The following is a 12,797-nucleotide window of genomic DNA, read 5'->3' on the forward strand; positions in this document are numbered from 1 at the left end:
CGTCTCAAACTCAAAGTCAGTTTATTAATTACACTCTACAGAAATGCAATTTGCCGCTGCATGTCTTTAAATACCGAGAGCGTCACCTAGTGGATGGACAGCTGTCCTGAACGTGGTAATGTTAACGCACACAGAGAGGGAGGTAGATGCACCAGTGGATACAGGTGAGGACGGCGGAGTCCAGGAATACAACGTGAAGCAAAAGAAAAAGAGGCATCGGAAATGCTGAGCGGGTTGACAAAAAACACAACATGTCCGGCATTTACTGGAGAATGGCTGTTATTTTTTAAATGAGGTCCCTGCATTGTATGTGTGTACTTTAGGAGAAATTGCAAGACTAATCAAACTATACAAGCAGTGACGAATAGCGTCTTTATGGCTTTAAGTAGCAGTAGGAGGATTTACACTCAGCTGCACTGAGAGATGTATTCTAGATCTTCAAAGAACATTAACAAAAATGTCAAATCAGTTTTCCGAGCATCTTAAATGGAAACCACATTTGTATAAACTGTTTAGTGAAATAAACCGTTAAAACAACTTGATTGATAATAATAACCACATTTGTTTATGTCAGGCTAACACTTAGTTACCATAAATGAATCTGCACCTGTAGGATGTTGTACAACCCCACAGTTCTGTAATGCTGTTTGACAATGTGTCAGAAAGAGGTTTATTTTACTCCACAGGGACTTTGAATGCTGTATTTTGTGGTGTTGTATCTAATTGCACAATATACAGTATTTCTAGTATTTTTGCTCTTTAATGTATTAATGTAAGGCGGAATCTCTCCTCACGTCCTTCGTGATTATTCAATCAAAACACTAAAACAGCAAATGCTGTGTGCTTGCTGGGATTAGCAGAGAGGCGGATGGTCTTTATGTTGTGAGCAGGAGGAGCAGCATGCTCCTTGGTCGAGCTTCAAGGACGCGAGCCAACGACTCTGTCAGCGGGCCAACAGTCATGACAGGAAGTCAGCCTTCAGACATGCTGGTCCCACTTTCACAGGAAAAATGCACCCCCTCCACCAACAGCCCAGAAAACCCCACCCACGTTTCTGTTGCTTCGTGCTGGGAATATTTTAGAAAAGACATGCACGATTCATGTTGCAGAGTGTCAATTCTGTGAGCAAATGAGCCGGAATCAAACCTAAGGATGAAATGAGAGCTCTCATGCTCACACGTGCATGCAAGGATAATTCTGTGCAGATGTGACTATTTTCCCACCATAAACACATATGGGGCTTTACCATTTGTTGTTTTCAACAATCTTGCAATTAACAATCTGAAAAAATACATTTTAACAAACTTAAGTCGTGCTCCAAATAATGATTTGATTTTCCCTATTGAAAAAAGAATGTTGTGTTCTTACTGGAGTGGCTTTAATACCGGACATGTCCACAGCTGTTTCACATTCTGCATGAATATAAATGTTATGAAAATAGGACCACAGCACATGTTGAGGACGCTGCTATCACACTTTATTGAAAATAGAAACATGTATTCATAGTACTTATTATACAGCCTACAATGGTCCACTGATACTATTCTGGAAAATGAGTTACAAACTATAAAAATATAATTTGGCCTAGGTTCACTGTAGAAATGTCTTTACAAACAATGACAGAAGTCTAAATGAACACTAGTTCCCGCTTCACCCTTCCTTTGCCTTGCAAATAGTTTTTTCAGAGAGAAATAAATGGACATACAACTTAAAAAAGGTGGCATTTTTATTGCAACATAAATGTTATTTACATTGTTTTTCTGTTGAAAAAGACAGAAAATTCAAATTCTTGTTGTTGCAGTTTTTTTGATGTGCATGGACAATACCTTTTCATCTGACACAAGAACAAATCTTTAATCAATCAACAGCAAGAGACTGAAAAATAACATGACGGTCGCCCGTTACGGAATCTGGAGCTTGTACGAAGCCTTTTGAAGGACCAGACTACGAGCAACGATTCAGATTGTTCTTGAGATGCCATTTGTATATTTATAATAATGTAATAATAGACAGGCTATTGAAAATAACCCTACGTTTTACTATCTAATATAGTAAAATAATATAAGAAACGTTTTACCCAAAACTTTTGCTTTCAAAAATCTAGAAAGAGTAATATTTAGAATTTAAGAAATATTCTTACAGTATTATTGTATAAAAGACTAACTACAGTGAAAAATAAGCCAAATGTTTTTTTTTTCCTTCAATTTTCCTTTTTTCTCATATATTATACAAGAGAAAGCAACTTGGAATAGAGCAAAGTCTAACTTGGCAAAGAAAGGACCAAAGAAAAATCGCAAGAACCGTAAATTAAGAACTAAAGCGGGAAATTACATACTATTCCTTCAGAGTTCGCCAGCATCAACAAAGCTCAATACTGAAACAAAGAACTAAGCCACGTTCACTCAGAAAATACATGAAAAAGCTTTTTGTTTTTTTCCGCAAAAACATTTTGAAATCATAAACTTTAATATAAACTCTTGATGTGGCATCTTTTATTCTAATTCAGTCCCTTTTTCGACAGAGTATAAATTCTGAATGTGGCAGCCTTGTTTAAGGTGTAGATAAAGATGAAAGAAAATATTCAAAGAAATACATGGAATATAAAGCAAGTCTTAAGACCAAAGACAAACCTAAAGAATGACATTTAAAAATTAAAGATATGATTGATGTCTTAAACATAAAAGACAATCCTATTAAGTGTTTTTGTTCCTCATTGTGCTTCTATGTGGTTCTATCATATTTAACAAAATGCATATAAACTATCTAGTCTGGCTTAATGTATGTTGGATGAAACATAATCAAAACTGGACAGTATACTGCTGGAAGCCGTAAGACATTTGCAAGACAAGACAAAATATGTATAACAAAAACTTCATCGGGAATAACTGCATTAAAACTGTACGGTCTTGAAATATTAACAGAGAGAAAAATAAGTGAGGTGTTCATCGGGCCAGGAGAACGTGTAATCATCGGCGTTTTTAAAATTTTAAACTAATCAAAAAACCTCGGCCGGTATTAGCCGGTAGTGAAACAATGAAAAAAACAAGCCAATTCCGTGCGACGTCAGGAGCATCTAAATGAGATTTGTCCCTGCTTACATTTAACACTACATGGCAAAGGGGCCGGCAAAAAAGTCCCATTTCTTTTTAAGTAAGATACTAACAATATGCCGGGAATGCTACGGTTTGCAAATAGTTTACTTTATTTTCACTGTTCACTACCCAGGAAAAAGGAACATGACAACACCCGAGTTTACCATCCGCCCGTCACCTGCATGTTGTTTATGCTCACGTAGTTGGGACAATCATTCCGCTGGCTGGCAGCACAGAAACCGATCCAAACTACGCAGAAACAATCAACGGTAGTTTCGATGGCCAGTGGCAGGATTAATACAAATATAAATAATATGCTTTTTTGTATTGGGGGCTGTATTTCTAACAGCTAATGATCATTTTCATTTGGGTATAAATTTCCCTCTGTCCAATAAATTAATCTTCTCAGTGGCCAAATATTTCCCCCTCATCTAGGACTTGCCAAATATTTTCCAGGGTGTAGTGCTCAGTATTAATGGGGATCCTGGCAAACTATAGATCAACTGAAAAGCACTATACTTCTCTTTGCTGAACTTTCCCTTTAGACGTACACTTTATAGCTCAATAACATAATAAATAGAAGAAAAAGAAACAGACAGACAAAACGGTTGCTGTTACAATGCATTAGTCAATTCGGTTTAGGCACAGGGCAATTTCCTCCAATGTTTGGAGGAGATTGCAAAGTCTCTGATTGTTCAGAAGCAACAACACTTCTTGCAGACATTGATATGTGCTGAGGATCTTTTCTTTGAGCTGGGGAGAAATTTGCAGATGGAAACGGGTCAGAGGGAGCCGGACGCTCGGCTCTTCTTCAATCTTTTTGGGTTCGATTGTGTCAGACTCGTAGATTTGCTTCGAGTGGTCGGTCTCCTTCGATTGGTGTCACAAACTGTGAGTCCTGTCTGTCACTGGAAAGCAAGGTCACCAACTCGACGAGACGGAAACGATGTGAGTTACTTTGATCTGGAGACGAAGCGGAAAATAGGCTAATCAGAGACAAATAGAGTTCTAAAACAGAAATGTCCTACAAATCTTGGGGTCAAAATGACCACCTAGGGTTTACTAAAGTGCATTTGTTGTTTCGCAATTTATAGAAAAGGTGAGTAGATCTGAAACACTACATTTTATTGATGACCATAAACTAACTTGTAACTAGTTGATTAATCACAAGATGTATTTATGCACTAGTGCCAAATATTAGAAGAGCCTAGCTTCTTCAAAAACATGGTGCTTTTATTGGTACACGTTTCCTATTTACCATTTCATAGACAAAAAATAAGAAAATCCTACTGTAAAAATGTAGATATCATTAAAAAGTATAAGAACAAAATGACAGATCTTTCTGAAGATTGATAATAAAATAGTTTGAGAAAACAATCCTCAGATGAATGGTAACAGTGGTCGGCTGCAGCCTTTGAGTTGAGAGTACCTGTGCGCTGCTCAGAGGTGACCCATGGGGTTAGAAGCGTCCGTCAGGCCTGGATGCCCCCCTGTGTTGCCTTGTTGGGGGTCCCCGGAGCCCTCGGACACTTTTTCCTGCTCCCTTCTCTTAAGGCAGGCTGCTTTGGGGTTCAAATTGCGCTCTGTGGGTTCAGAGAGACGGAAATCTAACTTTTCTGCCACTTTTCTTAAAACAATGAGAGCTTTGATCTGTTCCTGTTCCAACATCATACAGGTAAAACGTTAAATGAATATCTACAAATATTATGGTAGAGCAAACTATAATATCATCGGCCAGCATATTTCCACTCTCCAACAGATTCTAGCGGTTTCTCTACTGCAGTTGTGTCCACAGTATTAGTCCGCATTTGACAGATATGTCAGTGATACAGCACCCTATAAACCAGACTCCAGCTCTGCTTCCTGCAGCTCTGCTTCTCATTTGTCCAGATTTATGGTATCCACAAAGGCCGTGATACTAAAACAAAATGACTGCCTGGAGGAACGCCATGCAAAGCATTTTAAAGAATCGACACTGAGTAGATTTGATGTACCATCGGCAGTTCGGTTATTTGCAATATTGCTATGGAAACGCTTTCATTAGCTGGATACTAACCTCTGACTTGATGCTCCAGGTTAAGTATGACAGCCACGGCTTGATGGAGGATGAGCAGCTTAGTTTGGGGCTTCTCGCTTTTCAGGTGCAGCTGGCACATGCGACCCAGCTCCTTGAAGGCTTCGTTGATGTCTCGCACCCTTAGGCGCTCACGGGCGTTGTTAGACATCCTCCTCTCTCGCTCACGCTCGGCCTTCTGCTCCGGATTAAGGTCCTCGTCCTCAGTGATGCTTTGGGAGAAAGAACTGTTTTCGAGGTAACGTCAAACAACAACAAGAACAAAGTTATTTACAAAATAAGGAGAATAGAAGTCTGAAGATGGAAATATCTAGATCTCCATAGCAACCATTTCAGTTTCATTTAGAAATATTGGAACAGATTAATATCAGTGATTGTAAACAATGTTTAGGTTACTGCTTAGACTTTATCTTTGTATTTTACATATTTAGGAAAGAATAAAGTAACTTGCTGGACAAAAAACCCCACAAACCTCAAGATTTGGGGCGATTTAAGACAGTTTTTAGGTCTAATAATGTTGTTGTTTTTTCTTACCTCCTACGTGTGCCTGCTCTGGGTGTCCTCACATCTCTTCTGTCGCTCTCGTCGTCTGATTTTTCATTTATAGAGAGGTTATCGTTCATGTCATCCTTGTCCTGTTTCTCCACCTTCAGCTCCAGCGAAGCAGGCAAATGACCAGCCAGAGCTGAAGCGAGACCTGCAGTCGACAATGGGCAACAAAAAAGGTAAAACACCACACACATTAAGTGTCAGTCACACAATGAAGACTGGGGGGCGGGGGAGATGGAGGGGGGGCGGGCATCGGACCTCGGAAGGTTTCCAATTGGTGGTGAAGTTCTGTGCTGGATGTGGAGCAGGCGCTGGAAAGACCCCCATGGCTGTTGTTCAGACTGGCAGCATCGTCAGTGTGGGCACCACCCTGTTGCAACACAAACAGGAAGGACATCGTCAGGAAAGGAAGCAGACGCTCTGTGGAGACGAGGCACAGGACTTCGTCCTTTGAGCAAGAGACGAGCGAGTAACTTAAATGGAGTATTAAACTTCAGTGCATTGGCAGATGGTTATCCACACAGGTCAAGAAAGGTGTTTTCAAATGTTCAGTGCATCCCAACTAACAATATGTTTTACATTTATATGGGATTCATTTTGACAGTCTGTTTGTTTGAGAAACATCGTTTCTCATGTTTAAAATATTTTTGTGTTCCGCTTCAGAAGATGTCGAACTGAACCAACGCAGCAGTCTGAATAATCCGTCCTTGTTTTGTTCATGTTCATAACATAAAAATGTTCTAGTTCCATCGGGCTGCACCACAAAGACCCTCCTTCCGGAGGCGTCTCAGCACATGTTCTTGAGCTATTTCAATTTCCCCTCTGTGAACCCGAGAAAGGCGGGGAAACCATCACTGAGGGTGGAGGGTGTCTGCTCCGTTTCTCAAAGGAATTTGATCCCCAGTCACTGTTGGCCTATGTTAACCCCGCCACCCCGAGACCCTCCCCTTCTTCAGCACTACGCTAATCTTTGCTGTGCTCTCAACAGGTGTCCAAACAACTCTTTGTCTGCAGGGGGAGGAGGGAGCCGGGCTCTGGCAAGAAAAGAACGCTGCTATTTTCATGGCCGGGGCCTGATTACCATACAGCTGAGGACCTCTATTTGGGCGGACAGCGGGTTCAGACACGTTTTGAGCAATTCAGATTTCCCCGGGTTTGTAAGAAAGAAGCGCTGAAAAGGGCTGGAAGGGGGAAGAGGGGCGGGGTGCCGGCCGGAGTAAAAAGCCTGCGTCTGTGCCGGGGAGCACTGTCTGAGTGGACTTCTAGCCACACAGGACGCGCTGTGTCAGCGAAGACACAGTATGTTCTATCTCACAGTCGCAGTTGGTCAACATCACCGCCACCACCCAGCTCTTTGTAACAAATACATCAAACTGAACCCTTCTGACGACCACAGGGGGATTCTTGTTAGGAGACAAATCAAGTCACTCCGAAAGATGCAACGACTGGAAACACAGAGCCTTACAACACACGAGAGACATTCAGCTCTATTCAAAAGCTGTAGACAGAATAAATTAGAGTAGAGACGAATTAGATTTGAGAAGCCCAGAGCAAAGACGTAGAAAGTCCCGATTAACGGTACGACCAAAATTGCTGGCAGCTTCGATTATCAACAAATCACAAAGAAATCCGTAAAGCAAAACTAGAGGACATTATTTTCATCAGAGGACTATTATTGATATTTATGATTCATTTTCACCAAATTATTATTTCCATTCACCTCTGGATCACATTTGGACGAGCGTCTTTCCACAGCAGCTGTTTTCAAATCTCTTGGCTCTTTAAAATGAAATACTTGAGATAGAGTCATGATTTATAATAAAAGCTGCATTGTCCCGTTTCTCCAGAGATTTAGAGCAATAAATATACACTTCGTACAACGAACTTCTCTCCATTTTGCCTGTTTTCCTATTTGCCCCTTGTGTATACAGTCCCTCACAAGAGCAGCGCTAGTCGGGCCAGCCATGACACTTATGGAAAATATGTGGGGGTGAATTCAACTGTTTGTGTGAGGAAAAAACGTCTAGTTTTTACACATGGCAGCGGACCTGTTTTGAGCAGCAGGCGCTGTGAAGTTTAAATCAACATTAGGGACCACAGCAATGTTTTCTCCTGTGCTTTTTGCAATATCCACATAAAAATAAAGACATTAGCATTCGTGTGAAGTTCTCTTACCATCGCTGCCGTCCGACCGGGGGCCAATGCGGAGGCGGGGAAGTTTGCCCCGGCAGCTGCCACGGGCCCGCTTTGGGCCTGTCCCAGCAGACTGTGTAAGTCGCTGGGCAGAGCGGCGGTGGAGCCCACCGCATGGTTCCTCAGGACGAGGATTGCGTCATCCAGTCTGTCCAGGCGGTCCTCCATTCGGGACTGGGTGGACCGGAGGGTTTGGAGAGGGAAGGGAGAGGGAGAGGAGAAGCAGGACAAAGAAGCTTACTAGAAGCACATTAGGACAAAAGATTTCAAACACTGATTGTACGCCGTGGACTTTAAAAGGACCAAAAAGAAAACACATTTGAAACAAGAGATAAAGAAGGCAATTCAAACGCAAGATAAATTGAGCTGTTTCAGCTTGAGTTGTAAAAGTCAAACAAATGCCTTCATTTCTGTAAAACTGGATAATTGACAAATGTGTTCTTCGACAATGAATTTAGTATTCAACATTAGAATAACTTAAGCTGGAACAGCAAAAACACAACAGGACAATACGTCAACAGAGGCAGTAAAAATGAAACTGCAGCACGCGGTGAGGTGTGTGGACCGCGAGTCAAAAAGAAAATGATGATAATGCAAAGACGCATGGGACAAGTAATGAGTAAAGAGTTTTTTGGAAGAATACCTCGCAGACATCCTTTAAGAAAGACATGGCATCCTGGAGATGCTCATGTAACTGCTGATGAACTCTGTTTTTCTGGTAAAGTCAAATAAGAATAAGACAGGATTATGAAAATAGATCAGTTTCTACTGCAAGTACTGCAAACACACTGCGGATTGAGACTGTTTTTGCAGAGACACACAGACAAGAAGGGCAGGATTTAGAAGGAAGCACACAGATGCTGACCAGCCACTTTGTAAGGATGTTTGCCCATTTAATACCCACGTCTACAGTATTGCTCTATTCCCCTCTTATTTGGGCATCGTAGGAGGTGTTACACAAAGTTCACATCCTCCATATTATAGTAATACAATCTTTACAGTGTTGGCTCCAAAGTGCAACATTTTATTTCTCCATTAAGGCAAATGTCACTCTAGTAATAAAGCCTGCTTTGATCATTGTATATTTTACAGAATTTAATAAAAATAAGTCTTAAATTCATGATTAAATATTCACTTACAAGATTAGCTTGTGTTTAGTCCTTCTACTAATGTTTATTTGTCCTCTACCTTTTACTCTTCTGCCGGCCCTGCCCTTCCACCAACAAGTCAAACAAACTAAGTTACAACATCAAATATATAAAAATTAAGATAAAAGCACACCGCTTTATGGCCAAGATGGTTTACATATTGTCAAACAGGATGTGAATTGAATTTTGTCGCCACATTAGTCTTATCAGCATGTAATTGTCAGCTTATCTGATTCAATTCACGTCCATTGTCAGCCTCACTTGTGTACTCGCACTTTATCTTCGGTGGCCATGAAGAGGCAAAACTATGCTGGAGACACAGAGGGAGGAAACATCTAACGCGGTTACGTCCAATGCCCTCCTCACATGCGATTTTTGACTGTGTGATAACTGGAAAGATTTGAACAATTTAATGTTGTTTCAACTGTTATTGTTCTTTTAAAACAATAAGTGTGGATTATCGTGGATTATCCATCAGTACGTCCCGGAAAACCTTTTTAATAGATTTTACAAAACAAATACAGCCTGTATGGGTCTTAAGATGTTTACTGTAGTAAAATCATGGGTTAATAAGTTTAGCGATCCATTAGAAAATAGCCTTGAATCTTTCTTTGACTTGACAGCAGACGGTGTTCTGTTTTATTTATCTCTACTATTACATGCATGGCATATAATAGATTTAGCTATAATATACTCCCCAGCAGAAAATGTAATTTGCCTGACATTTGCTCCGGGTAGTAAACTGGGTGAAAGCTGATCCGCGGTTCTGGTCGCATGGCATCGAAGGAATCCCGGAGAAATTGTTCAGCAAGCAGCTGCCGCCCAAACACCAGAGACCTGCACTAAAACCCATCCCCCAACTGTCATCCCGGTCCCGGGCCTCGCAGTGGAGGACAGATGGCAAGCCCCCAAGGGACAGGTATTGTTCAGTTTGGTTATCCCTCTGCCCCCACCTTCCTCAGCAAAACATTTGTCAGACAGGAATCTCCCTCCGATGCCAGCTCACTCTTTCCTGTGTAACTTCTGTCTATTGTGTAAGAGGGAGGAAGCTTACCAGTGAGTGAAGAGAGTTCTCGTAAGTCGGAGAGGAGGGGGTTTGTCCGCCGGCACGGGGCCACTGGTTGGTACCTGATGGAGGGAGGAAGAGGTCGTGACGAGGTCAGCATTAGCGATCCTCAGATGGGGTTTCAAATCAACACGGCGGATGGCTGAATCCTGCTCCACTGGGTGCAAAAAATACAAAAGCTAACTGACACACGCAGTCAAAACACACTGACATCAGGATTTTCTGGGTCCTTGTTGTCATGTGTAGGATGTTTTGATCCCTTATTCCTCAGTTGCATCACTTCCTGATGGCTGGACTACATCCTGACAAACAAGCGAGCGGTTTAATAGAACCCTCATACCTAAAATGTACACTTCATCTGCATATCAATAAGAACGACTATGAGAGATCTGATATCGTCAGTTTTCCTCCTCACTCGCTCTTTCCTTGAAACTTTGAGTCTTCTAACACATCCGAGTGATTTAAAACATGCGGTTGAGAAGCCTTTCAGCTCATGGCTCAAGGACTCCGATGAAGAAAATATGCCAAGCATCTGAGGTCAATAAAGCTCTTACAATACATTTTCCAATGAGGCAGTTATTTATTTTTATTTTTTCAGTCAAACTTTGATTTGACTGATGATGCAGTGGCATGTATTCAACGGCATACACATCTGGATTCAACTATTTCATTCACAACAATACATCCCATTTAGCCAGCTTTTCTGCTAAATTATATTCTTTCCAAATGAAACATTTTGCATTTTAATCATGTCATTTACAAATAGAGAAACTTAAGACACTGCTCTTGATTTACCTTTGGCTGGAAGAACTTCCCAGTTTTCTACATTTATTTGAGCCAAAAATTAAATCTATGGGCCAGAACCGGAAAGCAAATCAAGTCGATTTTATCTGGTGCACATTAGTGCGAAAGAAAAGGAATCCACATCTGCTCTCTCTTTTTGAAAGCTCAATCGTCTATGTAACCTGCCTTCCATTTGCATTATCCAATCAAATAACCTCAGTAGACAATTATGACCCTTTCCATGTTATTCCCAGAATGGGATGTGTGTGGATCTCCAGCCCAGAGCACCTCAAACTCAACCCCCATCCCAGTTAATGGACTCAACAGATGGATTCTCTTTAGGTTGTAGGGTGAATAAAAAAAAACCTCAATCTTCTTATAATAACGAGGCTGCAAATGGTCCCATGTGTGATTAGATTGAGTCAATGTTTGTTTGCTTTTACAAATCAAATTTAATTGGTGGGAGAAAATACTAACGCAACACCATAGTTTTTCCAAAACAGCTCAATAACGATCACATTGAAAGTAAAATATATCTGTACAGAAGTTTTCATGTTTACTTTTTAGGTTTATACTCACCGCTTTAATTAGACTGTAATTAACAGGCCATTAAAAATGACTTAAATGAAAGAGGAAATAAAAAATCTAGGTGAGTGAGACAGAAACTTCTCTCCTAGCTGGCTCCTACGAAGATGTGGCTGAGCTCTCTAATTGAACAATCCAGTCCTGAGTAATGTGCTGCTTACTGGTGTAATCCGAGTGATGAATGGATTTTCTACAGCGAGACAAATTATGTTCCAATTTTAAAGTATCGTCCTTTTTTCTCATCCCAGGAGCATAATAGGATTGAACAATTAGCGACACAATATCCATTTCCTAAAATACCAGAAGTATCCATTTTTGTGTTTTTGTTTTTATTCCATGCATATTAATTAAACAATACACTGAACTTGACATATTAAATGAAAAAAATGATCAGGTAACTTTGAATTTCCTGATGAACTGGACAATAAACTCTATCGTTACGCTGCCAGGTGTGGTGGCATGCCGTGCTGCAAGAAGGTCAAGAGGGGGAATCTCCCAATGTTATCGGCTGAGTCACAGCTACCCTCCTTCATCCATGGGCAGATAAACGAGGCCTTTTGCAGCTTGGTCTGTGTGTGTGTGTGTGTGTGTGTGTGTGTTGGGGACAACAGCTGTCCGTGGGGCAAGGCAACAGCTGAGGAGGGGGGGGGGGCACACATAGAGACAGCTGTTACCACTCCGTTACAGCACATGACACAACTGCCCGTTAGAACAACATGCTGGGATTTCCCTCAGCTCGCTCAGCCCTCGTTCACTTTCCATTACTCTCTCACCTCGGTCAACATGTCCGACCATCCTTCTCATACATGCATCAGTTCACTGTGAAAAGTCTGTCAAGAACTGGAGCCGCCACACGGCGCTCTTTGAAATGCATGGGTTGGGTTTGTCTATCCAGGCTTGTCTATCTATCATAAACAATTTAGGCAGACATGAAACATAAACCAAGCACACATTACTAGACTTTCCAATCCATGAGCACGTTAAAAGCTCCGGCTTTAGTCTTTTAAACACAAACCGGGATTCCAGAAACTTGCCATTAAGACTTAATTTCCATCACTTCCATCAAAATGAGTCTTTTCTGAGTCAACAATTAAAAAGTAAAAAGAAACATTACAAATAAACACAGATATAAATGTGCTAAACTGCCATTCATTGAAATAGTGGAATTCGATAGCAGATCGCAGCAAAGCAGCGCATTGTCACTGACACTCAATCCAGCTAGATCAGTATATCTGAACAAGGCACCCCTTCCGTTTGCTTGAAATAAATGTTTGTTCTGCAAATGAAAAAACATTTCATAAAATGTC

General features: G+C 41.1%; 1 protein-coding gene across 7 annotated transcripts in view; it reads right to left on the bottom strand.

The window, feature by feature from the left end:
* Positions 1 to 1,708: 1,708 nt before the first annotated feature.
* The window catches only part of tcf12 (transcription factor 12), a 58,621-nt gene continuing 47,532 nt past the window's right edge, over positions 1,709 to 12,797 (bottom strand). For 4 of the 7 annotated variants that reach the window (XM_040165245.2, XM_040165219.2, XM_078084829.1 and 1 more), the window contains exons 14-21: positions 10,111 to 10,184; positions 8,552 to 8,623; positions 7,891 to 8,082; positions 5,974 to 6,085; positions 5,701 to 5,863; positions 5,149 to 5,393; positions 4,522 to 4,675; positions 1,709 to 4,055 (exon numbers count right to left, since the gene is read on the bottom strand). In XM_040165245.2, coding sequence (XP_040021179.1) covers positions 4,533 to 4,675; positions 5,149 to 5,393; positions 5,701 to 5,863; positions 5,974 to 6,085; positions 7,891 to 8,082; positions 8,552 to 8,623; positions 10,111 to 10,184 — 1,001 coding nt within the window. In that variant the 3' untranslated portion in view covers positions 1,709 to 4,055; positions 4,522 to 4,532. The remainder of the gene's footprint in view (positions 4,056 to 4,521; positions 4,676 to 5,148; positions 5,394 to 5,700; positions 5,864 to 5,973; positions 6,086 to 7,890; positions 8,083 to 8,551; positions 8,624 to 10,110; positions 10,185 to 12,797) is intronic. The other 3 variants (XM_040165263.2, XM_040165254.2, XM_078084830.1) reach the window with 1 other exon arrangement.

The sequence above is a fragment of the Gasterosteus aculeatus genome, chromosome 12 (assembly GCF_964276395.1).
Source record: "Gasterosteus aculeatus chromosome 12, fGasAcu3.hap1.1, whole genome shotgun sequence".
Classification (NCBI taxonomy): domain Eukaryota; kingdom Metazoa; phylum Chordata; class Actinopteri; order Perciformes; family Gasterosteidae; genus Gasterosteus; species Gasterosteus aculeatus.